The sequence below is a fragment of the Salmo salar genome, chromosome ssa14, assembly GCF_905237065.1.
Source record: "Salmo salar chromosome ssa14, Ssal_v3.1, whole genome shotgun sequence".
Taxonomy (NCBI): domain Eukaryota; kingdom Metazoa; phylum Chordata; class Actinopteri; order Salmoniformes; family Salmonidae; genus Salmo; species Salmo salar.
The window spans coordinates 25,649,239-25,675,494 of record NC_059455.1 but is presented as its reverse complement, the minus strand read 5'-3'; the positions used below and the strand labels follow the sequence as shown (position 1 = coordinate 25,675,494).

The following is a 26,256-nucleotide window of genomic DNA, read 5'->3' as shown; positions in this document are numbered from 1 at the left end:
AAATAAAACATAATTCCACGTGACATTATGGGGTATTGTGTGTAGGCCAGTGACAACAAATCTCAATTAAATCCATTTTAATTCAGCCTGTAAAACAACAAAATGTGGAAAAAGTCAAGGGCTGTTAATCATTTCTGAAGGCACTGTAAAACAAAAATTTGCAGACACATACAAAAAATAATGTTCAATATATGGGGCATTGAACAGTCAGCCCTGTTCAGACACAAGGAAACAGAATCATTAGAACATATTTTCTGGTACTCTCCATTGGTGGCTCGCTTTTGGAGTCAGGTCCAGGAATGGTTGTTATGTCAATATCAGGGTTCCGATGGACCTGCAAACCATATTGTTAGGGGATCTGAAAAACCACAATCAGTCAGTGGGAAATATCATTATACTCTAGGGTAAAGTATTTATTTTTAGGGCAATATCGGTAGAAATGTTACAAATAGGAAGGTTCAGGAGCCTTGTAAGAGATAGTAAAATGGAGAGTTGTATTGCAAAAGTAAATAGCAAAATTGCATTATACTGGACAGATGGTTTAATCTGTGGACATTGAAGGGTTGGAGTTAAAATTTAAATAAAAATGGTGGATTGCCCGCTGTGCGTGAAAATCCAGCACTTGAAGAAAAAGGATATTAGGAATATATGTATAATTATTGAACTACAGGTATCGTAGATGTGAGCAAAATAGCTGTAAGTAGCAGTAGAAATATTGTTGTTAGTTTACTCCAATTAGGGTATGGATGGTAGGGTAGGAGGAAAAATGTATAGAGAAAATAAATTATGCAAACAATGAAATTTACAGAACCTTCAGTCTATCTATAATATTAAAGACAAAAATACAAACATATACAGGGCCTAAGAGACAGGGCCCAACAGACAGGGCCTAACAGACAGAGAATCAGCAATAGAAGTCCCTCCTGGGGTGGGCCTCCCCAGATCAAGAGAGAGAAGCAATTAATGCTTTCAAGGGAGGGGAAGGTCTTCATGCTAAATTAACAGGTCTACTGTAGTGCATTAGCCAGCATGGCAGTACTAACGGGACCAGGGCTCTCCAACCCTGTTCCTGGAGATCTACCGTCCTGTAGGTTTTCATTCATACCCTAATCTAGCGCACCTGGGATTGGATTGAAAACCGACAGGAACAGGGTTGGAGAGCCCTGAACTAGACTGTACCTGAGGAGATGTCTATGCGCGTGTTTTTCTTCTGGGTGACGTTGATGTAGACAGTGACCTTCCCCTCGGTGAGGCCCACCTCCACCACACCGTCAGCCAGTGCCGTATAGAGGAGCAGACCGCTGGGGTTCCACGTTCGGAAGGACAGGCTGACCGACAGGGTGTCACTGTCCAGCAGCCCCGGAAGACGCAGGAAGCTGGTGGCGTTGAAGAACAAGGGGAAGGATTGTGTCTCGCTGCAGGAGAATGTCAGGTTCCTCTGTAAGGTGAATAGGAAGTATAATAGTAAATGGGTCTACAAATTAGGGCAGCTTTTCCTTCTTGACTTTAGCAACAACAACAAAAATGTTATTCACACAACGTATAAACAAAGCTAGCATATATTTTGCATATATACCCTTTTTTAGGTGCTTTTTAGATAGCAAACAGGTCTATAAATTAGGGTAGATTTTCCCTGTTGATTTAAGCTCAAGACATTGGCACAACCATATAAACATCAGAAAACCTAAGGTGCTTTTTAAATGTACATTTTGCGGTTTAATGCATGAGAAAATGCACACGCCTGCATTATTTCAGAGCGACACAGAAAATCACTCATCATACAGCAGCACTTGACAAAAAACAATTTTGGCTTTTCTTATCATCAAAGCTGACCTTTCTCCTGCTACTTGTGCTGAACACAAAGCATGCAATTCAACACCAAGGAACTTGCTCACAGGAATAAAAAATAAAAAAAAGCTAAGAGGCACATAAGTGAAATCAATAATAAATGGTTGGATCCATACTTCAGCACAGTAATGGCTCACACACCATCACATACCATTGACAACTGAGCAGTAATTGTCCTGTGCCAAGCGCTGAGGACTTCTGAAGCTTGATACATTTAGTGGGTTCGATCCCATTGCATGGAATACTTTTTTATTCAACATTTCCCAAACGAAAAGGAAAAAAAACATTGCAATATATTTAACGACACGTAATAAATATTTTTGCATCTTTGCTAAAATGAATGTAATGCTTTAAAATGTATTCCAGAGATGCATGTACATACATTTGCATCTTTGCTCATATGCATGCCAGACAATATTCCAGAAATGCATGGCTATGACATCTAGTCTATAGGGTTGCCAAAGTGGTTCCTAATTCGGCTTCTTAAATTATGTATTGATCAATGGAGAATTTTTTTTGGGGCCACCAAGCCAAAACTTAGCCAGCGATGTTTTTATTTTTTTACATTTGATTTCACCTCATTTTAACATTCTGTCATAAAGAGCACATGTCTAACTTAATAAAAGACATGTCCAATCTCAAGAGATTTTTCCTAATATGTTTTTATTTTAGTTAGTTATCGATTTAAACAAAGACACAATATGTCAAAGTGTAGATCTAGATCTTGCGCTTCCAATGAGTGTATTATACGGCTCTACGGTGGATGGTTTACCGGTGTTATGGTGCATTCGTAACCAAGTGGGAAGTGGGAATTTACCACATACGGGAAAAATCCACTTGAACGGCCCTCCAACGGGTAATTACTAGTTAAATCAGCCATGAATCCCCTTGAAAGCTTGTTGTATGCAACAAGGAGGGGCAAATTAATGCAAGATTTACCACAAAAACATAGTTGTTAAAAAATGTCTTGCCTGTCTATGGGTTGACGTGTTATGCTCGACCCGTTCATATTTTTTACCACAAAACACCAGAAAATGGCCAAAAAGAGTAAAACCAGCTGACCTGGTTTTACACTCTTTTGACTATTATTGTAGATGTTCAATATTTCTTTTGAAATAAATATTTTAAAATAAATAGTTTCACCACATGAAAGAGTTTAGTTTGAGTAACAGGGTTGACCTTAAAATGAGAGATAGACGTAAATGAATCTAATCACTAACTAATCACACTAAATTAATAATAATCTTCCCGAAATAACTTTGTCAAAGCAACAAAATAACAAAGGCTAAGCCATGATTGTCTGAGATAATGAGGCATGCCGAAAGATGAGTTCGGATTGGTCTGCCATGTAACATGAGCTGACCAGTATGTGTAGGTAATTCGGTAAACAGTGCTTTTTTAAAAAGATATAACATAGTAGAATTGCAAAAATGTTGCTCTCCACTTTCTGGAAGACAGAGTTTTGAAATTAGTGGAATGCCCTGTGGAATTAGAGTATGATAGCTAGGGAGATGGAGGACATTCTGCCGTTTGATTGTAAATATGCAAAAGGAATCGAAAAGAGAACACACAGAAAGCTGTTGTATAAAACACCTGTCTCCAGATTACATCTTCAAACTAAAGGGCAACCATGGCATCCGTGACAGAGAGGAAGAAGCGTCTATCCATGTACACGGGTAAGATAGTCTAGCTAGCTACATTTTCAGATATTACACGTTTCTAATTTTGTCAGAAAGTCATTTTCATTTAAGGACTCCAATATGCAAGTAACCATTTCAATAGAATGTTCATGATGCCCCAATCATCGCAAAGCCTCTCTCCTCTCTGGGGAGGTTCCCATTGCTTGGAGGGAAGCCATGGTGCATCCTTTATTTAAAAAGGGGGAGATTAAGCGGATCCTAACTGTTATAGGCAAATATCTATTTTGCCCTGTTTATCAAAAGTGTTGGAAAACACTTGTCAATAATCAACTGACTGGCTTTCTTGATGTCTATAGTATTCTCTCTGGTATGCAATATTGTTTCTGCTCAGGTTATGGATGTGTCACTGCAACCTTAAAGGTCCTAAATGATGTCACCATTGCCCTTGATTCTAAGCAATGTTGTGCTGCTATTTTTATTGACTTGGCCAAAGCTTTTGATATGGTAGACCAGTTATTCCTACGATGCAATGCCATCGGGGGTACGCCAAATAAAAATGTGATTCACATTTTTTTTTATTAACAATAAAAAATATATATATTTCTTCACATTTTCAAACAGTCCATTTATATTTTCCAACAGGGCTATACATTTGGGTGAAGTTTTTTTCCTTGCCTCGTTTCACTGCGAAAAATAAAATTAAACCATCTAGTGTTCAGCAAAATAAAAACACAATGTCAAATACAGGTAGCCTAGTCAAATAATTAACATCCAATCACATTAGCCGTTACTCTCGCGGGTATTCCACTAACGGTCCGTATGTAGCCAAACATAGCCATTGCTCATGTTGGTATCTGTACTGATGGCGCAAAAGCCATGACAAGGAGACATAGTGGAGTGGTAATGTGCGTGCAAGCTGTTGCTCCTGACACCACTTGGGTACACTGCAGCATCCACCGAGAGGCTCTTGCTGCCAAAGGAATGCCTGACAGCTTGAAAGATGTTTTGGACACTACAGTGAAAATGGTTAACTTTTTAAAGCAAGGCCCCTGAACTCTCGTGTATTTTCTGCACTATGCAATGATATGGGCAGCGACCATGTAACGCTTTCACAACATGCGCTGGTTATCAAGGGGCAAAGTATTGACACATTTCTTTGAATTGAGAGACGAGCTTAAAGTTTTTACTGACCATAATTTTCACTTGTCTGACCGCTTGCATGATGACAAGTTTCTCACACAACTGGCCTATCTGGGTGATGTTTTTTCTCACCTGAATGATCTGAATCCAGGATTACAGGGACTCTCCACAACTATATTCAATGTGGTGGACAAAATTGAGGCTATGATTAAGAAGTTGGAGAAGGACAACACACAGGTCTTTCAATCATTGTATGATTTTTTTGTGTGCAAATTAACTGAAGTTTACGGACAATGTCAAATGTGATATAGCGAAGCACCTGAGTTAGTTGGGTGCACAATTACGCAGGTACCTTCCCGAAACAGATGACACAAACAACTGGATTCGTTATCCCTTTCATGCCCTGCCTCCAGTCCACTTACCAATATCTGAACAAGAGAGCCTTACCGAAAATGTTATTTAAATCAGAAGCCACTGACAGATTTCTGGTTTGGGCTGTGCTCAGAGTATCCTGCCTTGGCAAATCGCGCTGTTAAGACACTGTACCTATGTAAGAGTGAATTCTCGGCCTCACTAGCATGAAAATTAAATACAGGCACAGACTGTGTGTGGAAAATGATTTAAGACTGAGACTCTCCAATACAACCCAACATTGCAGAGTTATGTGCATCCTTTCAAGCACAACCTTCTCATTAACCTGTGGTGCAATATTCACAATTTTCGGTTTTATATGTAAGATGGTTAAATAAAGAGCAAAAGTATTGATTATTATATCATTATTTGTGCCCTGGTCCTATAAGAGCTCTTTGTCACTTTCCACGAGCCGGGTTGTGACAAAAACTCACTTCATTCTAATGTTTAATAAATGTATCGTATTGTGTGTGTGTGTGTGTGTGTGTGTGGCAGGTTTACAATGATGACAAAAAACAACATTTGAGAGTACGCTGACCCTGGTGCTAGAGGGGCTACGCAGCTGGAGGTTGAATGTTTGAAGGGGTACGGGACTATAAAAAGTTTGGGAACCACTGCAGTAGACCATTCCATTCTTGTGGCCCAGCTAAGGGGTATTGGTGTCTCTGAGAGGTCTTTGGCCTGGTTTGCTAACTACCTCTCTCAAAGAACGCAGTGTATACAATCAGAACATCTGCTGTCTCAGCCACTACCTGTCACCAAGGGAGTACCCCAATGCGCTATCCTAGGCCCCACGCTCTTCTCAATTTACATCAACAACATAGCTCAGGCAGTAGGAAGCTCTCTAATCCATTTATATACAGTCTTATACTCAGCTGGCCCCTCTCCAGATTTTATTCTAAACGCTCTACAAAAATTCTTCATGTCCAACAAGCTTTCTCTGCCCTTAACCTTGTTCTCAACACCTCCAAAACAAAAGGCCATGTGGTTTGGTAAGAATAATACCGCTCTCCCCATCCGTGTGATTAATACCTCTAAGGGTTTAGAGCTGGAGGTAGTCACCTCATACAAGTACTTGCGAGTATGGCTAGCTGGTACACTGTCCTTCTCTCAACATATATCATATCTGCAGGCTAAGGTTAAATCTAGACTTGGTTTCCTCTATCATAATAGCTCTTCTTTCACCCCAGCTGCCAAACTAACCCTGATTCAGATGACTATCCTACCCATGCTAGATTACGGAGACGGAATTTATAGATTGGCAGGTAAGGGTGCTCTCGAGCGGCTATATGTTCTTTACCATTCGGTCATCAGATTTGCCACCAATGCTCCTTATAGGACACATCACTGCACTCCATACTCCTCTGTAAACTGGTCATCTCTGTATAGCCATCGCAAGACCCACTGGTTGATGCTTAGGCCTCACTCCCCCATATCTGAGATACCTACTGCAGCCCTCATCCTCCACATACAACACACGTTCTGCCAGTCACATTCTGTTAAAGGTCCCCAAAGCACACACATCCCTAGGTCGCTCCTCTTTTCAATTTGCTGCAGCTAGAGACTGGAACGAGCTGCAAAAAAACACTCAAACTAGACAGTTTTATCTCCATATCTTCATTCAAAGACTCAATCATGGACACTCTTACTGACAATTGTGGCTGCTTCGTGTGATGTATTGTTGTCTCTACCTTCTTGTCCTTTGTGCTGTTGTCTGTGCCCAATAATGTTTGAACCATGTTTTGTGCTGCTGCCATGTTGTGTTGCTACCATATTGTTGTCATGTTGTGTTGCTACCATGCTGTGTTGTCATGTGTTCCTGCCATGCTATGTTGTGGTATTATGTAGTGTTGTCTCTGTTGTCGTGATGTGTGTTTTGTCTTATATTTTTTGTTTATTTTACATTGTTAATCCCAGCCCCCATCCCCGCAGGACGCCTTTTTCCTTTTGGTAGGACGTCATTGTAAACAATAATTTGTTATTAACTGACTTGCCTAGTTAAATAAAGGTTAAATAAACATAAATAAATAAACAACTGTCGATTGACGTAGCTGGTCAATTTGCTCTGGCTATCTACACCGATTTCAGAGCACTCTTGTCTGAGTGTGCTAAAGCGCAGAATAATTGACGAAGTTACGAACGCTCAACACCCGTTGAATATGGCCGGTGTCAGTAAACGTTGGCAAAAAAAAGCATAATTCAATTGTTGCCAGCAGCATAGTTACAGTCACCAACGCTCTGGATAACATAAAAACAGCCTAACCAGCTCTGCTAGGGTGAGTAAAATGTTTGTGTCTGGAAGTAGCCAACGTTAGCTTGGGCGCTTGACTGCTGTTTGGTCAGAAATCTCGGATAAACCCTACTCCTCTGCCAGAGCGTCCAGTGTGCGCTCTGAACGCGCCAAGAGCAAAATGCTCTGAATTTACGAACTGACAATCCGACAACGCTCTGAGTTTACAAAAGCCCAGAGCACACTCTGGCCCTCCAGACTGAATTTACGAACACACCCGTAGTTCTTCCGTCGCGACGTCCCTCTAAGGCCCTTCTGCTAGCTTACTAGCCCCGGCCCGCTAGCTGCCGGAATCGCCGTGTCTCCGGCCGCCTGAGCCACTCACTGGACCCCTATGATCACTCGGCTACGCATGCCTCTCCCTAATGTCAATATGCCTTGTCCATTGCAGTTTTGGGGAGTAATTATTGCCTTATTTCACTGTAGAGCCTTTAGCCCTGCTCAATACACCCTAGCTAACCCTTTAGTTCCAACTCCCACACATCCAGTGACCTCACCTGGTTTAAATGATGTTTCTAGAGACAATATCTCTCTCATTGTCACTCAATGCATAGGTTTACCTCAACTGTATTCACATCCTACCATACCTTTGTCTGTACATTATGCCTTGAATCTATTCTACCATGCCCAGAAACCTGCTCCTTTTACTCTCTGTTCCGAACGTACTAGACGACCAGTTCTTATAGCCTTTAGCCGTACCCTTATCCTACTCCTCCTCTGTTCCTCTGGTGATGTAGAGGTTAATCCAGGCCCTGCAGTGCCTAGCTCCACTCCCACTCCCCAGGCGCTCTCATTTGTTGACTTCTGTAACCGTAAAAGCCTTGGTTTCATGCATATTAACATTAGAAGCCACCTCCCCAAGTTTGTTTTATTCACTGCCTAGCCGTGTCTGAATCCTGGCTTAGGAAGACCACCAAAAACCCTGAAATTGCCATCCCTAACTAACATTTTCCTACAAGATAGAACTGCCAAAGGGGGCGGAGTGGCAATCTACTGCAGAGATAGCCTGCAGAGTTCTGTCTTACTATAAAGGTCTGTGCCCAAACAATTTGAGCTTCTACTTTTAAAAATCCACCTTTCCAGAAACAAGTCTCTCACCGTTGCCGCTTGCTACAGACCACCTTCTGCCCCCAGCTGTGCCCTGGACACCATATGTGAATTGATTTCCCCCATCTATCTTCAGAGCTTGTGCTGTTAGGTGACCTAAACTGGGACACACTTAACACCCCGGCCATCCTACAATCTAAGCTTGATGCCCTCTATCTCACACAAATTATCAATGAACCTACCAGGTACAACCCCAAATCCGTAAACACGGGCACCCTCATAGATATTATCCTTACCAACTTGCCCTCCAAATACACCTCTGCTGTCTTCAACCAGGATGTCAGCGATCACTGCCTGCGTCCATAATGGGTCTGCGGTCAAACGACCACCCCTCATCACTGTCAAACGCTCCCTAAAACAATTCAGCGAGCAGGCCTTTCTAATCGACCTGGCCCGGGTATCTTGGAAGGATATTGACCTTATTCCGTCAGAGGATGCCTGGTTATTCTTTAAAAGTGCTTTCCTCACCATCTTAAATAAGCACGCCCCATTCAAAAGAAAATTGAACCAGGAATAGATATGGCCCCTGGTTCACTCCAGACCTAACTGCCCTTGACCAGCACAAAAACATCCTGTGGCATACCCCTGCGATATGCAACTTTTCAGGGAAGTTAGGAACCAATATCCACAGGTAGTTAGGAAAGCAAAGGCTAGCTTTTTCAAACAGAAATTTGCATCCTGTAGCACAAACTCCCAAAAGTTCTGGGACACTGTAAAGTCCATGGAGAATAAGAGCACCTCCACCCAGCTGCCAACTGCACTGAGGCAAGGAAACACTGTCACCACCGATAAATCTGCGATAATTGAGACTATCAATAAGCATTTTTCTACGGCTGGCCATGCTTTCCACCTGGCTACCCCTACCCCGGTCAACAGCCCTGCTCCCCCCACAGCAACTTGCCCAAGCCTCCCCCATTTCTCATTCACCCAAATCCAGATAGCTGATGTTCTGAAAGAACTGCAAAATCTGGACCCCTACAAATCAGCCGGGCTAGACAATCTGGACCCTCTCTAAAATTATCCGCCGAAATTGTTGCAACCCCTATTACTAGCCTGTTCAACCTCTCTTTCGTATCGTCTGAGATCCCCAAATATTGGAAAGCTGCTGCGGTCATCCCCCTCTTCAAAAGGGGGAGACACTCTAGACCCAAACTGCTACAGACCTATATCTATCCTACCCTGCCTTTCGAAGGTCTTTGAAAGCCAAGTTAACAAACAGATCACCGACCATTTCGAATCCCACCGCACCTTCTCCACTATGCAATCTGGTTTCCGAGCTGGTCATGGGTGCACCTCAGCCACGCCTAAGGTCATAAACGATACCATAACCGCCATCGATAAGAGACAATACTGTGCAGCTGTATTCATCGACCTGGCCAAGGCTTTTGACTCTGTCAATCACCACATTCTTATAGGCAGACTCAACAGCCTTGGTTGCTCAAATGACTGCCTCGCCTGGTTCACCAACTACTTCTCAGACAGAGTTCAGTGTGTCAAATCGGAGGGCCTGCTGTCCGGACCTCTGGCTGTCTCTATGGGGGTACCACAGGGTTCAATCCTCGGGCCGACTCTTTTCTCTGTATACATCAATGATGTTGCTCTTGCTGCTGGTGATTCTGTGATCGACCTCTACACAGACGACACCATTCTGTATACTTCTGGGCCTTCTTTGGACACTGTGTTAACTAACCTCCAGATGAGTTTCAATGCCATACAACTCTCCTTCCATGGCCTCCAAACTGCTCTTAAATGCAAGTAAAACTAAATGCATGCTCTTCAACCGATCGCTGCCCACACCTGCCCGCCCGTCCAGCATTACTACTCTGGACGGTTCTGACTTAGAATATGTGGACAACTACAAATACCTAGGTGTCTGGTTAGACTGTAAACTCTCCTTCCAGACTCACATTAAGAATCTCCAATCCAAAATTAAATCTAGAATCGGCTTCCTATTTCGCAACAAAGCATCCTTCACTCATGCTGCCAAACATACCCTCGTAAAACTGACCATCCTACCGATCCTTGACTTCGGCGATGTCATTTCCAAAATAGCCTCCAACACTCTACTCAGCAAATTGGATGCGGTCTATCACAGTGCCATCCGTTTTGTCACCAAAGCCTCATATACTACCCACCACTGCGACCTGTATGCTCTCGTTGGCTGGCCCTCGCTTCATATTCGTCACCAAACCCACTGGCTCCAGGTCGTCTATAAGTCTTTGCTAGGTAAAGCCCCACCTTATCTCAGCTCACCATAGCAGCACCCACCCGTAGCATGCGCTCCAGCAGGTATATTTCACTGGTCACCTCCAAAGCCAATTCCTCCTTCGGCCACCTTTTCTTTCCAGTTCTCTGCTGCCAATGACAGGAACGAACTACAAAAATCACTGAAGCTAGAGACTCATATCTCCCTCACTAGCTTTAAGCACCAGCTGTCAGAGCAGCTCACTGCACCTGTACATAGCTCATCTGTAAATAGCCCATCCAACTACCTGATCACTATACTGTTATTTATTTTGCTCCTTTGCACCCCAGTATCTCTACTTGCACACTCATCTTCTGCACATCCATCACTCCAGTGTTTAATTGCTATATTGTAATTATTTCGTCACTATGGCCTATTTATTGCCTTACCTCACTTGTATTACCTCATTTGCACACATTGTATATAGACTTTTTCTATTTTATTATTGACTGTATGTTTGTTTATTCCATGTGTAACTCTGTTGTTGTTTGTGTCGCACTGCTTTGCTTTATCTCGGCCAGGTCGCAGTTGTAAATGAGAACTTGTTCTCAACTAGCCTACCTGGTTAAATAATGGTGAAAAAAAATAAAAATAAACCAGCCTTTAGTCTTGAAATCTTTGGTTGTTCACATGTGAATCCTTAAAGAGATTGGTGGGGCTAAGGCTTAGGAGGGTGTGAACGATGCTGAATGGGTGTAGAGAAAGAAGTGGTTTACCAAAAAATTCAATGGCCATTTTCTCAAAAGTGAGGTTAGAAGTTTATCAACTTTCAAAGCAGAATTACTTTCCCATTGTTCCTCAACTGTGATGTATGATATACAATTTTCTAGCTTGGAGTGTCTACTTTTATCCAATGTAAAAAACATAATTTCAAATTTTGCTAGATAAGACCGAATCGAGCTGGTCGGTCACATTTTCACAATATTATTCCGACCTCAGTGTTGAAATATATACAAAATATTTTTGACTGCACTAGGCCTTTAAATACATTCCATAATATATGTTGTAATTTATTTAAAATGTATGAATGAAAATGTTTTTATACATTATTTGGCCAATTTAAAATATTTCACATATATCCTAAAATACTTAGCTAAAAATACTTTAAAAATGTTTCCATATAGGATGACTTCTAAGAAATTAATTTGTTTTCTGTCATAATCACCACAAGGTAAAAGTTCTTCTCTTCTGATTTATGCTACAGTGAGTGTACTGATAGATGCACTATACTGTTTTATTGTAGTGCCTCAGTGAAAAAGGATCATTATATTGAAATGAGGTGTTGCAACATTGGACTTTCCAAGTAAGTAATCACAAATACATGGCTGTTCCTACCGTGTATGTTTTCAAGGTATACCAGTGAATCACAAACCACCTAGAAAAGATGCTACTCAGATGTACAAAACATGACAGAGAAAGGTTCTTACAAAACTTGAAGTATCAATTTTCTTCCTCTTGACCAGGTTGGTAACGTTATCTCCGTTGTAGGTGATGCCCTCCATGCAGCCAACAAAGTTCTCCCTGCCTCCCGAGCTGGGCTTGGCAGAGAAGGGCATGCCTCCAAAGCTGATCTAGAGGACACAGAAGGAGAAGAGGAAAAGGGGTCAAGTATTATTTGAAGAGGCTCTGCAGCACGAGCCACACCTCAGAGCAATTTGTCGCTTTGAATCAAATCAATACAGCAGCATACATCCCTTCAGAGAGTATATTGGTTTTCGCTTGTGCCTGATTGCATTAATCTCCACTTTATAATTAATGTATGTATGGTGTTGTGTTTTTTTCCTTCTCTTTCCCTGCGGAGCCAAAGTAATTTCCTTCGGTATCGCACACCGATAATTACACAGACAAACCTAAAAGCTGAGCTTTGTAAGCACAGGGGAGCCGCAGTACAGAGAGAGTTTGCTCCGATTTGGCATCTGTGAACTAACACATCTTCACACAGACCTCTGAGTAACCTGACTCACAGGAGCCAAAGGATCTAATTAAATAATCTCTCATATCCCCTCTCCTCGTAGAGATAGGGAGGTATGTGAGAAAATGAACCAGGACAATATACAATACAACTTTATTGGGAGGGTTGTACAAATGCACCAATGACAATATACAATACAATTTTATAGGAATGGATAGAGAAATTAACCATGACAATATACAAATTACATAGGATTGGGGTCATTAAAATTCCTGTTAATTTAGAAAGTGAATCAAATTAAAATGTCACATTTTCCGAATTGAAAATGTATTTTAACTTTAATTTCAGTGTACTTCCTGAATTGACTTAAATTTTAATGGAATTGACCCCAACCCTGATAGGGAGGGAAGCAAAAAGAGTAACCACTAAGACAATACACAATACAACTGTGGCCTACCTCATAGTCCAGGTCAAGATGATCAAATTCACCGTTGGTGCGGAAGTGCTGCGTGTGGCGATCCAGGGTAAAGTTGACATTCCGTCGGTAACGCTCAATAATTACAGAGTGCCAATGGTCATCATCCAATAAACTTCCACTTGTCACGGAGGTGTGCCCGAGGATGGAGCCATACTGATTGCTGCCTGAAGTTTACAAGACATAAACAGATTGAATTCAAGAAAATGCTTAAGGCGACATTTTTCCTATAAACAACAGTCTGACATAGTGAGATAACATTTTACAAATGCTCATTTGTGTAGGCTACTGTGATGAATAATTATCTTTCTGACAACAACCATTACTGAAATCCATCACATAAAAACTGAAGATGATTAATGCATAAGGGCCAGTCATATTAGCAAATATGCCGGAATTGTATCAAGTTTCATCAACTGCCGTCTGTAGTTGCCATAAGAAGCTATATTAATCAGCGACTACAGTAGGTGTGCGTCCATGTGGCACTCTGTTCCCTATATCTTGCACTATTTTTGACCAGAGCACTATGGACCTGGTCAAAAGTAGAGCACTAAATAAGGAATAGGGTGCCATTTGGGACGCACACAGATATCCCATAGACAGGATCGGATAATGGTCCATTACCCAGGTTGATCATGAGCAGTAGTTTGGATCTCTTCAGCTCCAGGCTGATATAGTCTCCCTGCTGTCCCTCCCCGTGCAGGAGCACACCGTTACTGGCTGTGGTCTTAAACTTCAGGGAGATGACGTCCTTCAAGATCTTCATCTTCTTCATCTTGAAGCGGTAGGAGATCACACCCTGGCCTTCGAAGTTGATCACATCCGCCCCTGAGGTCACCGAACAGTGATAAAGGTTACAGAGCTTAATATCCCCTCAATTACCTCTACTGTCCTGTGTCAAGGCTTTTGACATAAAAGGTAATATGAGTGTTAATGAGACAAACCTATAGACCTTTAGAGATCACCTACTGCAATCACAAGCCATGTCAAAAAGGTGAGGCAGTTTATACGGATTTCTCTTTTTATAATTGGAGGAAAAGAACAACTGAGGGAGAAATGACTTAGTCTCTAATACATATAACCATGGCTGCAAAGTAAGCTTGGGCAGTATCCAGATTGTCATACCGACCGTGTGCCATATCGGGATATCCGGTAATACCGGCACTGAACACAAGCAAATTGCGCTAATTTCAAACACCACTGTGACTCTAATCCGAAAATTAGCAATGCTAACAAGTACATGCTAAAATCCCATAGAGAATGCTATCTAAATGCTAATGAGTGCATTGCGAACATTTTATACAGTCTCTGACAAAGTATTACGACATCCCAGCTCATAAAGTTATACAAGTAACATAAAAAATGCTACTCACAGTTTGCTGCAAGCACAAAACAAATATTAGACAGCAAAGCTCTTGATTTAGGAGGGGATTCTCTGCTGTTACCAAGTGAAGCTTGATTTTGGAAGAAGCTAACCACTTAGCTAGCTCTCGAAAGCTCTAGGCGGCATTCTGACTTCTCCCTAAAATGTTCAACCATTAGCTTCGTCTCCGACTGGCTCATGTGAACTACAATCCCGATGCCGTTTTAAAGTTTCGAAATTTCAACAATCATCGTTGCTGTACGGCTTTTGAAACATATGGCCTTATCGTTCATCAGTGAGAAACAATCCTTCAAATAAAAAATATACACTTACTGTAGCAGTTTTGCACATCTCCATACAGCTATGGATGCCTCCATCTGACGAAACTACACTTCCCGAGTTATGCTTACACACAGTTGTTCAGAGCACACCAGTTAGCAATTAGTACAGGTGGTCACCTCTTGTCTTCTGTCTGATTTTCGTAAACACGGGCTGCAACATTGACTTATGGCCGTGTGGGAACACTAACCCTATCAAGATTTGTATCAATTTAACCTTTAATTTCTTTGTTATTATTTCTTGCTGATATGAAAGATAAGGTCCTTATTCTACCAACATTTTACCGCAGGCGATGCGTGTTAATCTTCAGATTGAGCGTCAGGGATCTTAACAAAACTCCCCCGAAGAGAAGACGCCTTCGTCCAATGACTTATGTGTAATGGAATGGAACAGTCATAATCAAGAGCTAACTACTTAGCTTAATAGCTAACCAGGTATTAAATGAGCAAACCAAATGCACAAATGTAAAGCATTCAGCACATTTCAGACAGTTAACGTAATAGTCATAAGATATCTAGCTGGCAAACATTTAGTTGTGAACTCCATACTGTAACTACCTGGCGCGTGCTGCACAAGAGTGAGTGACACAAGGCTCTGGTCTCTCATCGTTCTGTACTTGTAAACAAACAACGTGAGTGGGGACTACCGGTAAGCTTCATTATGGAAAGTTATGTGACAGGTGAAATGAAGAACGCAATCTTCTTTACTTAAAAAAATAACTACAAATATTCAAATGTATTAAATAAATATACTTAAAAGAAACAGTTCCGGCGGTATTGAAATACCCCGGTATACGGTATATAAGCCTACTTCAAATACGTTTCTGTCTGTTGAGATGTGCCAGCCTACGTGTCTTTAGACAGCAGCATGGCATTGTGATATCACCCTGTGGCAACTTTCTCCTTTCATCTCTTTACCCGGTCTGACAGTCGGAGACATCTATTTGCTGTTCAATGGTCTGACAGTCGGCGACATCTATTTGCTGTTCAATCTTAAGGGCATGGATGGAGTACTTCCAGTAAGGACAAGTGGCCAGGGGGAACTAGACTGTTCAATGACTAGGGCAAACAAGTTTCTCCTGGTCAGTTTTTCCTGTCTATCAGTTTCTACAGTGTGTAATACAGCATACGATGGACACAGCAAACGGTTGTGTGGCAGGTGAAAGCTTGGAAGAAAGAAATTGATCAGTAAAGCGTGTTTTTCTGTAGTAGAAGGTAACAACAGAAACCAGCCAAGGTAAACTGCTGTTCTCTATCTCCTACTCTATCAAAAACCTGTAGCTGTGTGAATGTCGCTGTTGGCACATAGATCAGTAATGTAATTATTTAAACTCAATGAATCTACATTACTGAGCATATTAATACACCCACCTGACAAATATGATATATGATACCAAGATAATTAAAACCTTCAGTATTACATATTAATTAAGCCCATATTGGCCAACACCTGATTATTCTCATATTTTCTTCATGTAGAAATTATCCAAACTGCACACAATAAAGGATGTTTTGAATTAAGAGATTCCTTTTTATGTTCTTCTGTTAAAGGATGTTCCCATATACTATCTCTTGTACAGTAGTGTGAGATGTGCATGGATGTACAGTGTCGTACACTCACAGTAAGAACAGCCATAGACTTCCACTCTCAAGCCGATCCTCCCCTCCTCGCTCCACTCAAGTGGGATGATGCGGACGTAGCGTGTTATGATTGCATGCTGCAGATCATGGCGGACCACACTCTCGCTGTTGGAGTTGCCTGAAAATGCCTTGGAAAGCAAACAGAAACATAACCTTTAGGTTCCACATTTTGAAGCCAATTACTGTTCATGGGGAGCATTTTAGATGGTGTGTGATAGAATTAAAAGTGCCTTAATAACGAAATAATAATACAGAATCATAATGTGGACCAATAAGTCATATGCTGTTCATTTGTCTGATGTGAGTTTGATAGGCTATACCTAGGAATTCCTACAGGGGCGCACGGGGCTTCCCAGCACGCTCGTTACAAGCGACTTGAAGCCGAAGCTACATCTCTGTGATTTATTTCTATATTTCCCCCTATCAGGTATGAATGCGATTTTGAATATATTCGTTTATGTCAGAATGTTACTGTGTGTTAATTAGTCAGCAGCAAAGGTGTTTAAAACATAAAATGTGTTATTTGTATGTTTAGACCACATTGAAATTAGCCGTTTTGCTAGCTAGCTTGCTAGAAGGCTGCTCACTGACACGAGGTGACTTCGTGATCAGAGCGTGCCCAAGAGAGACCGAGCACTGCTCCTGTGTGTGTGGTTGGTGATTGGGAACAATGGAAAACTTTGGGAAAATGTGAATGTTGTTGTAATCTAAAGCACCAAATATGAATTAATTCAAGGTTATACATGTTTTTGTTATTAGGAGGAGTTTGCATGCTGATAGGAATTCATCCATACAGTGTCTAATAAATATAAGAACAGTATATACAAGGATAATCAATGGTGATAATAAATAGTGGAATACATGCATTTCAATGTCAATTTAAAGAGCGATAATAAAGGATTAATCGAGCCATTGCAATGTATAAATGAGACAATATTGGTTTATTGAACAATTGTAACAGCTATGTAATTTGAAGAGAATATATTTTGTGCATTGGTAAAAAAAATATATATTGTACCTATGTAAATGGTTGATTTTATATGAAAAACACTCATTACAAGTGACTTGAAGCTGAAGCTACATCTGTATGATTTATTTCTATATTTCCCCCTTCCAGGGGTATAACAGGTGCACAACCAAAAAGTTTGTAGTCCTAAAAACCGGAAATTAGTTACTTCTGGTACATTCAGCAATTGCTATGGGGAAAATGAATGGGGAAAGTATATATATTTTTTTTTATTATATGTTTTGTTCTATGAGGTAATATCAGTCAGTTAACATGACCTTCATTAATTATGAAGCCTTTTATGTGCTTTAAAAAAAATTACATACAGTAAATGCTTAAAGATTTACAAAAAGTGCCATCAGCTGATGAAGATTATCTCATAGAACAAAATGTATAAGATCTCCTAAGCATGTGTTCACCACAGACCTTATTTTCCGCATTTATCCAGTAACCCTACAAAAGATGTTCCCATAGGATTTGTTCAACAAACCATGGCGTTAGTGCCTACAAAAATACGCCATTACTATTGTTCTCTTTGGGCTATAATTATATTAACAAAGTACAGACATTTAGAAATGATTGCTGATTAAGTAGGCATTTCTGATACACAATTTACAACTAACACACTCACCCATATGTTGCCATCTTGCCGATACGGTCTCCAGTTTCTTCCTGTATCACTGTAGAGGAGTCTGTACTGGGTTGTCCAATCAGAGCTGCTGTACCGGCCCTGTGTGGCAATGAAGGTGACTTGCTTCCTGGTGCCCAGGTCCACCTGCAGCCACTGGTAACGGTCAGTGTCCCCCGGAGACCAGCCTCCAGCACCTGGAGATGAGAGAAACAATCAAACCAGCAACTGTTAGTATCCTCTGCTTCTATGTGGCAAAACATATGTGAGTGAAGTGAATGAGACTGCAGCTTAAAATAATCAAAAGATAAAAATATTGAGATGTTAAGCTTTCATTCTGAATTATTTTAGTTAATACCTCCTCTCCTGTTGAGCTTTGCGTATCCAGCCCCATATCCACCGGAGTACACTGAGGAGCTGGTAAAAGCTGTGTGAGAGAGTGGTGTGGCCAACACTTCATCACATTTCCCTGGAGGGCAACACAAAACACAAGATACAGACAATGGAGGAATGAGTCATCGTCCCATAAAATGACACTTCAGCGTGTTTTAACAATGTATTTGATTAAGTTTTCTTTTCTTCCTTACAATTGTATTTTACATTACTGCTCCTTACCACAGACAGGTTTTTGGAGAGACTAGCACATGTGACGTCTCTTACCATTCACATCCTTTTCTATAGCAGGCCTGTGGTGGTAATGACTGGAAGCAAAGGCCATTCAATACAATATGAATACTGGCAAGGCCAATTTCTGTCTGGTTTGGTTATTATTGAACACATCAATAGCGATACATGAATAGCTTTGAAAAATAAATCAAACGTTCAGCCTGTCATGTTCCTGGTAGACACACTCAATCTTGACGAATAACTTTCAAAGATCAAATCAAAATCAAATCAAATGTTGTTATTAGTCACATGCGCCGAATACAACAGGTGTAGACATTAAAGTGAAACGCTTACTTACGAGCCCCTAAACAACAATGCAGTTTAAAAAAATACAGCTAAGAATAATAAATAACAGTAACAAGTAATTAAAGAGCAGCAGTAAAATAGCAATAGTGAGACTATATACAGGGGGGTACTGGTACAGAGTCAATGTGTGGTGGGCACCGGTTAGTTGAGGTAATATGTACATGTAGGTAGAGTTATTAAAGTGACTATGCATAGATGATAACAACAGAGAGTAGCAGCGGTGTAAAGGGGGGGGGCAATGCAATAGTCTGGGTAGCAAATTGATTAGGTGTTCAGGAGACTTATGGCTTGGGGGTAGAAGCCGTTTAGAAGCCTCTTGGACCTAGACCTGGCGCACCGGTACCACTTGCCGTGCGGTAGCAGAGAGAACAGTCTGTAACTAGGGTGGCTGGAGTCTTTGACAATTTTTAAGGCCTTCCTCTGACACCGCCTGGAATAGAGGTCCTGGATGGCAGGAAGCTTGCCCCCAGTGATGTACTGGGCCGTACGCACTACCCTCTGTAGTGCCTTGCGGTCGGAGGCCGAGCAGTTGCCATACCAGACAGTGATGCAACCAGTCAGGATGCTCTCGATGGTGCAGCTGTAGAACCTTTTGAGGATCTGAGGACCCATGCCAAATCTTTTCAGTTTCATGAGGGAGAATAGGTTTTGTTGCGCCCTCTTCACGGCTGACTTGGTGTGCTGGACCATGTCAGTTTGTTGGAGATGTGGACACCAACTTAAAGCTCACAACCTGCTTCACTGCAGCCCCATCGATAAGAATGGGGGCATGCTCGGTCCTTTCTTTCCTGCAGTCCACAATCATCTCCTTTGTCTTGATCACATTGAGGGAGAGGTTGTTGTCCTGGCACCACATGGCCAGGTCTCTGATATAGCCTGTCCCTATAGGCTGTCTCGTCGTTGTCGGTGATCAGGCCTACCACTATTGTGTCATCGGCAAACTTAATGATGGTGTTGGAGTTGTACCTGGCCGTGGAGTCATGAGTGAACAGGGAGTACAGGAGGGGACTGAGCACGCACCCCTGAGGGGCCCCCGTGTTGAAGATCAGCATGGCGGATGTGTTGTTACCTACCCTTACCACCTGGGGGCAGCCTGTCAGGAAGTCCAGGATCCAGTTGCAGAGGGTGGTGTTTAGTCTCAGGGTCCTTAGCTTATTGATGAGCTTTGAGGGCACTATGGTGTTGTTCGCTGAGCTGTAGTCAATGAATAGCATTCTCACATAGGTGTTTCTTTTGTCCAGGTGAGAAAGGGCAGTGTGGAGTGCAATGGAGATTGCATCATCTGTGGATCTGTTGGGGCGGTATGCAAATTTGAGTGGGTCTAGGGTTTCTGGGATAATGGTGTTGATGTGAGCCACCAGCCTTTCGAAGCACTTCATGGCTACAGTGAGTGCTACGGGTCGGTAGTCATTTAGGAGGGTCACTTTAGTGTTCTTGGGCACAGGCACTATGGTGGTCTGCTTAAAACATGTAGGTATTACAGACTCAGTCAGGGACAGGTTGAACATGTCAGTGAAGACACTTGCCAGTTGGTCAGCGCATGCTCGCAGTACATGTCCTGGTAATCCGTCTGGCCCTGCGGCCTTGGGAATGTTGACCTGTTTAACCTGTATGGGCTAGGGGGCAGTATTTTCACGGCCGGATGAAAAACGTTCCCAATTTAAAACAGGTTACTACTCTGAATATGCATATTATTAGTAGATTTGGATAGAAAACACTCGGAAGTTTCTAAAACTGTTTGAATGGTGTCTGTGAGTATAACAGAACTCATGGCAGGCAAAAACCTGAGAAAAATACAACCAGGAAATGAAAATGTGGTACCTGTAGTTTTTTCAAGTGATTGCCTATCTGACACACAGTGAGTTAGGGTTCATTTTGCACTTCCTAATGCTTCCACTAGATGTCAGTCTTTAGAAAGTTGTTTGAGGCGTCTATGATGAACAGAGAGCGAACAAGAATGTGGAGAAGTTGGTGACCCAGGGAAGGACATCAGTTCATTGGCGCGCATTGACGTGAGAGTTAGCTGTGTTCCAAAACGTTTTTCAAGACAATGGAATCGTCCGGTTGGAATATTACTGAAGTTTCACGTTAAAATGGCCCTAAAGATTGATGCTATACAACGTTTGACATGTTTGAACGAACGTAAATATAACTTTTTAAAAACTTTTCGTCGTGACATTTTCCTCGTGCGTCCTACATTTTGAGTAGCTTACTGAACGCGCAAACAACATGGAGTTATTTGGACATAAATTATGAACTTTATCGAACAAAACAACATTTATTGTGGACCTGGGATTCCTGGAAGTGCCTTTTGATGAAGATTATTAAAAGGTAAGTGAATATTTCTAATGCTATTTATGCATTTAGATGACTCCAAAATGGCTGGTATCTGTAATTGCCTGATGTATTTTTCTGAGCGCAGTACTCAGATTATTGCAAAGTGTGCTTTCCCAGTAAAGTTATTTTGAAATCTGTCAATGCGGTTGCATGCAGGAGATGTTAATCTATAATTCTTTGAATAACAGTTTAATATTTTATCAACGTTTATAATGAGTATTTTTGTAAATTGTTGTGCCGGATGTTTTGGAGGAAATACATTTTCTGAACGTCACGCGCCAATGTAAAATGGGGTTTTTGGATATAAATATGAACTTGATAGACAATACATGCATTTTTTGTTCTAACATAATGTCCTAGGAGTGTCATCTGATGAAGATTGTCAAAGGTTAGTGCATCATTTTAGCTGGTTTTCTGCTTTTGGTGACGCTTGTCCTTGCATTGAAAATGGCTGTGTGTAATTTTTTGTCTATGTACTGTCCTAACATAATCGAACTTTATGCTTTCGCCATAAAGCCTTTTGTAAAATAGTTGTATGTTTGAGAAATTTGAATTATGACATTTTGTTGTTTTGAATTTGGCGCTCTGATTTTTCACTGGCTGTTGAATAGTGTGCACGGTGGGTGGGACGCTAGCCTCAAAAAGTTAAAGGTCTTACTAACGTCGGCTGCGGATAGCGTGATCACACAGTCTTCCAGAACAGCTGGTACTCTCATGCATGTTTCAGTGTTATTTGCCTCGAAGCGAGCATAGAAGTAGTTTAGCTCATCTGGTAGGCTCGTATCACTGGTCAGCTCTCGGCTGTGCTTCCCTTTGTAGCCTGTAATGGTTTGCAAGCCCTGCCACATCCGCTGAGCATCAGAGCCGGCGTAGTACGATTCAATCTTAGTCCTGTATTGATGCTTTGCCTGTTTGATGGTTTGTCGGAAGGCATAGCGGGATTTCTTATAAGCTTCCGGGTTAGAGTCCCGCTCCTTGAAAGTGGCAGCTCTAGCCTTTAGCTCAGTGTGGATGTTACCTATAATCCATGGCTTCTGGTTGGGATATGTACGTACAGTCACTGTGGGGACGACGTCATCGCTGCACTTATTGATGAAGCCAATGACTGATGTGGTTTACTCCTCAATGCCATCGGAGGATTCCCGGAACATATTCCAGTCTGTGCTAGCAAAACAGTCCTGTAGCTTAGCATCTGCTTCATCTGACCACTTTTTTGTTGACCTAGTCACTGGTGCTTCCTACTTTAATTTTTGCTTGTAAGCAGGAATCAGGAGGATATAATTATGGTCAGATTTGCCGAATGGATGGCGAGGGAGAGCTTTGTATACGTCTCTGTGTGTGGAGTAAATGTGGTCCTGTTTTTTTCCCTCTGGTTGCACATTTAACATGCTGATAGAAATTTGGTAAAACGGATTTAAGTTTCCCTGCATTAAAGTCCCCGGCTACTAGGAGCGCCGCCTCTGGGTGAGAGTTCTCTTTTGCTTATGGCAGAATACAGCTAATTCAATACTGTCTTAGTGCCAGCCTCTGACTGTGGTGGTAGGTAAACAGCTATGAAAAATACAGATGAAAACTCTCTAGGTAGGTAGTGTGGTCTATAGTTTATCATGAGATACTCTACCTCAGGCGAGCAATAGCTTGAGACTTCCTTAGATATCGTGCACCAGCTGTTATTTAGAAAAAAAACATAGCCCGCCGCCCCTTGTCTTACCAGACGCCGCTGTCCTATCCTGCCGGTGCAGCGTATAACCAGCCAGCTGTATGTTGATAGTGTCGTCATTCAGCCACGTCTCCGTGAAGCATAAGATATTACAGTTTTGAATGTCCCCTTGGTAGTTTAATCTTCCCTGTAGGTCATCTATTTTATTGTCCAAAGATTGCACGTTTGCTAGCAGAATGGAAGGAAGTGGGGGTTTATTCAATCGCCTACGAATTCTCAGAAGGCAGCCCACCCTACGGCCCCCTTTTCTCCGCCTCTTCACGCAAATCACGGTTATCTGGTCCTGTTTCCAAGAAAGCAGTATATCGCTCATGTCGGTCTCGTCAGACACGTTAAAGGAAAAAAAGGATTCTGCCAGTCCGTGGTGAGTAATCGCAGTCCTGATGTCCAGAAGTTATTTTCGGTCATAAGAGACGGTAGCGGCAACATTATGTACAAAATCAGTAAAGAAATAAGTTACAAACAACGCAAATAAACTGGGCCAAGAAACACAAGGTGACATCAACATGCAATATACATCATCAGAGCGCGCAACAGAACATTGTACTGTCTACACTTGGTTTGTTGTTTATATTAAATATTTTTCATTAAATCGATTTTTGTTGCGAAGGATTCCATGGCGCGGTTATCCTTTACATCTGGGACTGCAAGTTTGTGTTCCATTTTTTGCGTGGATTCCGCGAGTGCTAGCTGGCTGTACTACAGACACCTGTCGTTGTCATGAGAAAGACTCATTCTTATCTTTTCGTAAAACAACTGGTTGCAGTAAAGAGCCAACCTGGACACTAAGGAGATCCTGAGGGAAATCGATGAGTACCAACAGCTTTACGCTATGGAGGAACAACATACTCCATCATGGAAAGATCCGACTACCTCACAAATAACTTTAACCCCCCCCCCCAAAAAAGAAAAACAGATTAATCTACAGACACGGACAATTTACTTACTGTTGAAGTAGAGGCTAGTGCTCTGGCTGGAATCCATGCAACACTGGAAAAGTTGTGTGAGGAGGTAGCAGGGCTGCGGGGGAGTTTTGAGTTTAGCCAGAGTGAAATTCTCATTCTCCGAGAACAAGGCACTCACAGCCAAGGTAAAAATCAACGATTCCAACATGGATTGTCTACTCACGGAAAACAGGACTTTAAGAAGTCGCTACTAGACATACAAAGTCATACCAAGCGTGAAAATATATATTTTTTCTGTGATTCCTGAGGACACATCCAATAATCCAGAGGGCGCGATCAGAGAATTCAAGCAATCCGCCTTGAAACATGGTGGCTTTCTACTGAGTACACACACTTGGAGATCGGAGCGACAAGACCAAGGGTCCCCAACCGATCATCGCAAAATTTGAACACTACCAACAAAAGGAGTTGATCAAAAGCAGGGGAAGGGAGTTTAAAGGGACCAAATTCGGTCTCAATGACCAATTTCCAAGGGAGATAAACGAACGACGTAAGAGACTGTATCCGGTACAAAGGCAACAGAGGGAGAAGGTTAAGTGTGCCTTTCTCAATGTGGACAAACTCTTTATAGATGGACAGCTATTCCGAGACAGCTCCATAACACCATCGCTTTACTACATTTTACAGGGACTTCAGGTTACAATCTGAACACTATGAAGTGGATATGAACACACACGTACTCAATTACATGCTCGCTTACACATACGGACTTATATATACACACACACCTGATCTCGCTCTCTTCTCTCACTCTCTCTTTTCTCTTCTCTCACTCTCCCTATTGTCGAGAACTGTTTTATAATTTAATATGTTTCTTATTTGTCTATTTATTTGTCTACACGTTTATATATGTTTACAACAAGAAAGGGAAAGATATCAGAATAGCGGCATTGGGGAATAATAAAATATTGTACGGAATACATTTGTACTGTAGTGAAGCCGTCTCTAGAGTAATGCAAGGTCTCTTTCATGATCATGTGAAACGTCAATTGCTATGGAAATGCTGGGATTGTGTTTTTCAATTATGTTTTCAATGTGTCACGGAGGCTCTCCGCACTGCTAAAGCTAACTCTCTCTCCTCTGCTCTCATCCTTCTAGACCTATCTGCTGCCTTTGATACTGTGAACCATCAGATCCTCCTCTCCACCCTCTCCGAGTTGGGCATCTCCGGCGCGGCCCACGCTTGGATTGCGTCCTACCTGACAGGTCGCTCCTACCAGGTGGCGTGGCGAGAATCTGTCTCCGCACCATGCGCTCTCACCACTGGTGTCCCCCAGGGCTCTGTTCTAGACCCTCTCCTAGACCCTCTCCTATTCTCGCTATACACCAAGTCACTTGGCTCTGTCATATCCTCACATGGTCTCTCCTATCATTGCTATGCAGACGACACACAATTAATCTTCTCCTTTCCCCCTTCTGATAACCAGGCGGCGAATCGCATCTCTGCATGTCTGTCAGACATATCAGTGTGGATGACGGATCACCAGCTCAAGCTGAACCTCGGCAAGACGGAGCTGCTCTTCCTCCCGGGGAAGGACTGCCCGTTCCATGATCTCGCCATCACGGTTGACAACTCCCTTGTGTCCTCCTCCCAGAGTGCTAAGAACCTTGGCGTGATCCTGGACAACACCCTGTCGTTCTCCACTAACATCAAGGCGGTGACCCGATCCTGTAGGTTCATGCTCTACAACATTCGCAGAGTACGACCCTGCCTCACACAGGAAGCGGCGCAGGTCCTAATCCAGGCACTTGTCATCTCCCGTCTGGATTACTGCAACTCGCTGTTGGCTGGGCTCCCTGCCTGTGCCATTAAACCCCTACAACTCATCCAGAACGCCGCAGCCCGTCTGGTGTTCAACCTTCCCAAGTTCTCTCACGTCACCCCGCTCCTCCGCTCTCTCCACTGGCTTCCAGTTGAAGCTCGCATCCGCTACAAGACCATGGTGATTGCCTACGGAGCTGTGAAGGGAACGGCACCTCCATACCTTCAGGCTCTGATCAGGCCCTACACCCAAATAAGGGCACTGCGTTCATCCACCACTGGCCTGCTGGCCCCCCTACCTCTGAGGAAGCACAGTTCCCGCTCAGCCCAGTCAAAACTGTTCGCTGCTCTGGCACCCCAATGGTGGAACAAGCTCCCTCACGACGCCAGGACAGCGGAGTCAATCACCACCTTCCGGAGACACCTGAAACCCCACCTCTTTGAGGAATACCTAGG

General features: G+C 42.4%; 1 protein-coding gene across 4 annotated transcripts in view; it reads right to left on the bottom strand.

Moving 5' to 3' along the window:
- The window catches only part of LOC106569219 (contactin-associated protein-like 2), an 85,149-nt gene that overhangs the window by 35,604 nt on the left and 23,289 nt on the right, over nucleotides 1-26,256 (bottom strand). For 3 of the 4 annotated variants that reach the window (XM_014140360.2, XM_014140361.2, XM_045694130.1), the window contains 7 exons: nucleotides 18,403-18,513; nucleotides 18,048-18,241; nucleotides 16,391-16,538; nucleotides 13,693-13,896; nucleotides 13,051-13,235; nucleotides 12,109-12,252; nucleotides 1,180-1,438 (listed from right to left, as the gene is read on the bottom strand). In XM_014140360.2, coding sequence (XP_013995835.1) covers nucleotides 1,180-1,438; nucleotides 12,109-12,252; nucleotides 13,051-13,235; nucleotides 13,693-13,896; nucleotides 16,391-16,538; nucleotides 18,048-18,241; nucleotides 18,403-18,513 — 1,245 coding nt within the window. Of the gene's footprint in view, nucleotides 1-1,179; nucleotides 1,439-12,108; nucleotides 12,253-13,050; nucleotides 13,236-13,692; nucleotides 13,897-14,764; nucleotides 15,330-16,390; nucleotides 16,539-18,047; nucleotides 18,242-18,402; nucleotides 18,514-26,256 lie in introns of those variants that run through there. The other variant, XM_014140362.2, reaches the window with a different exon arrangement.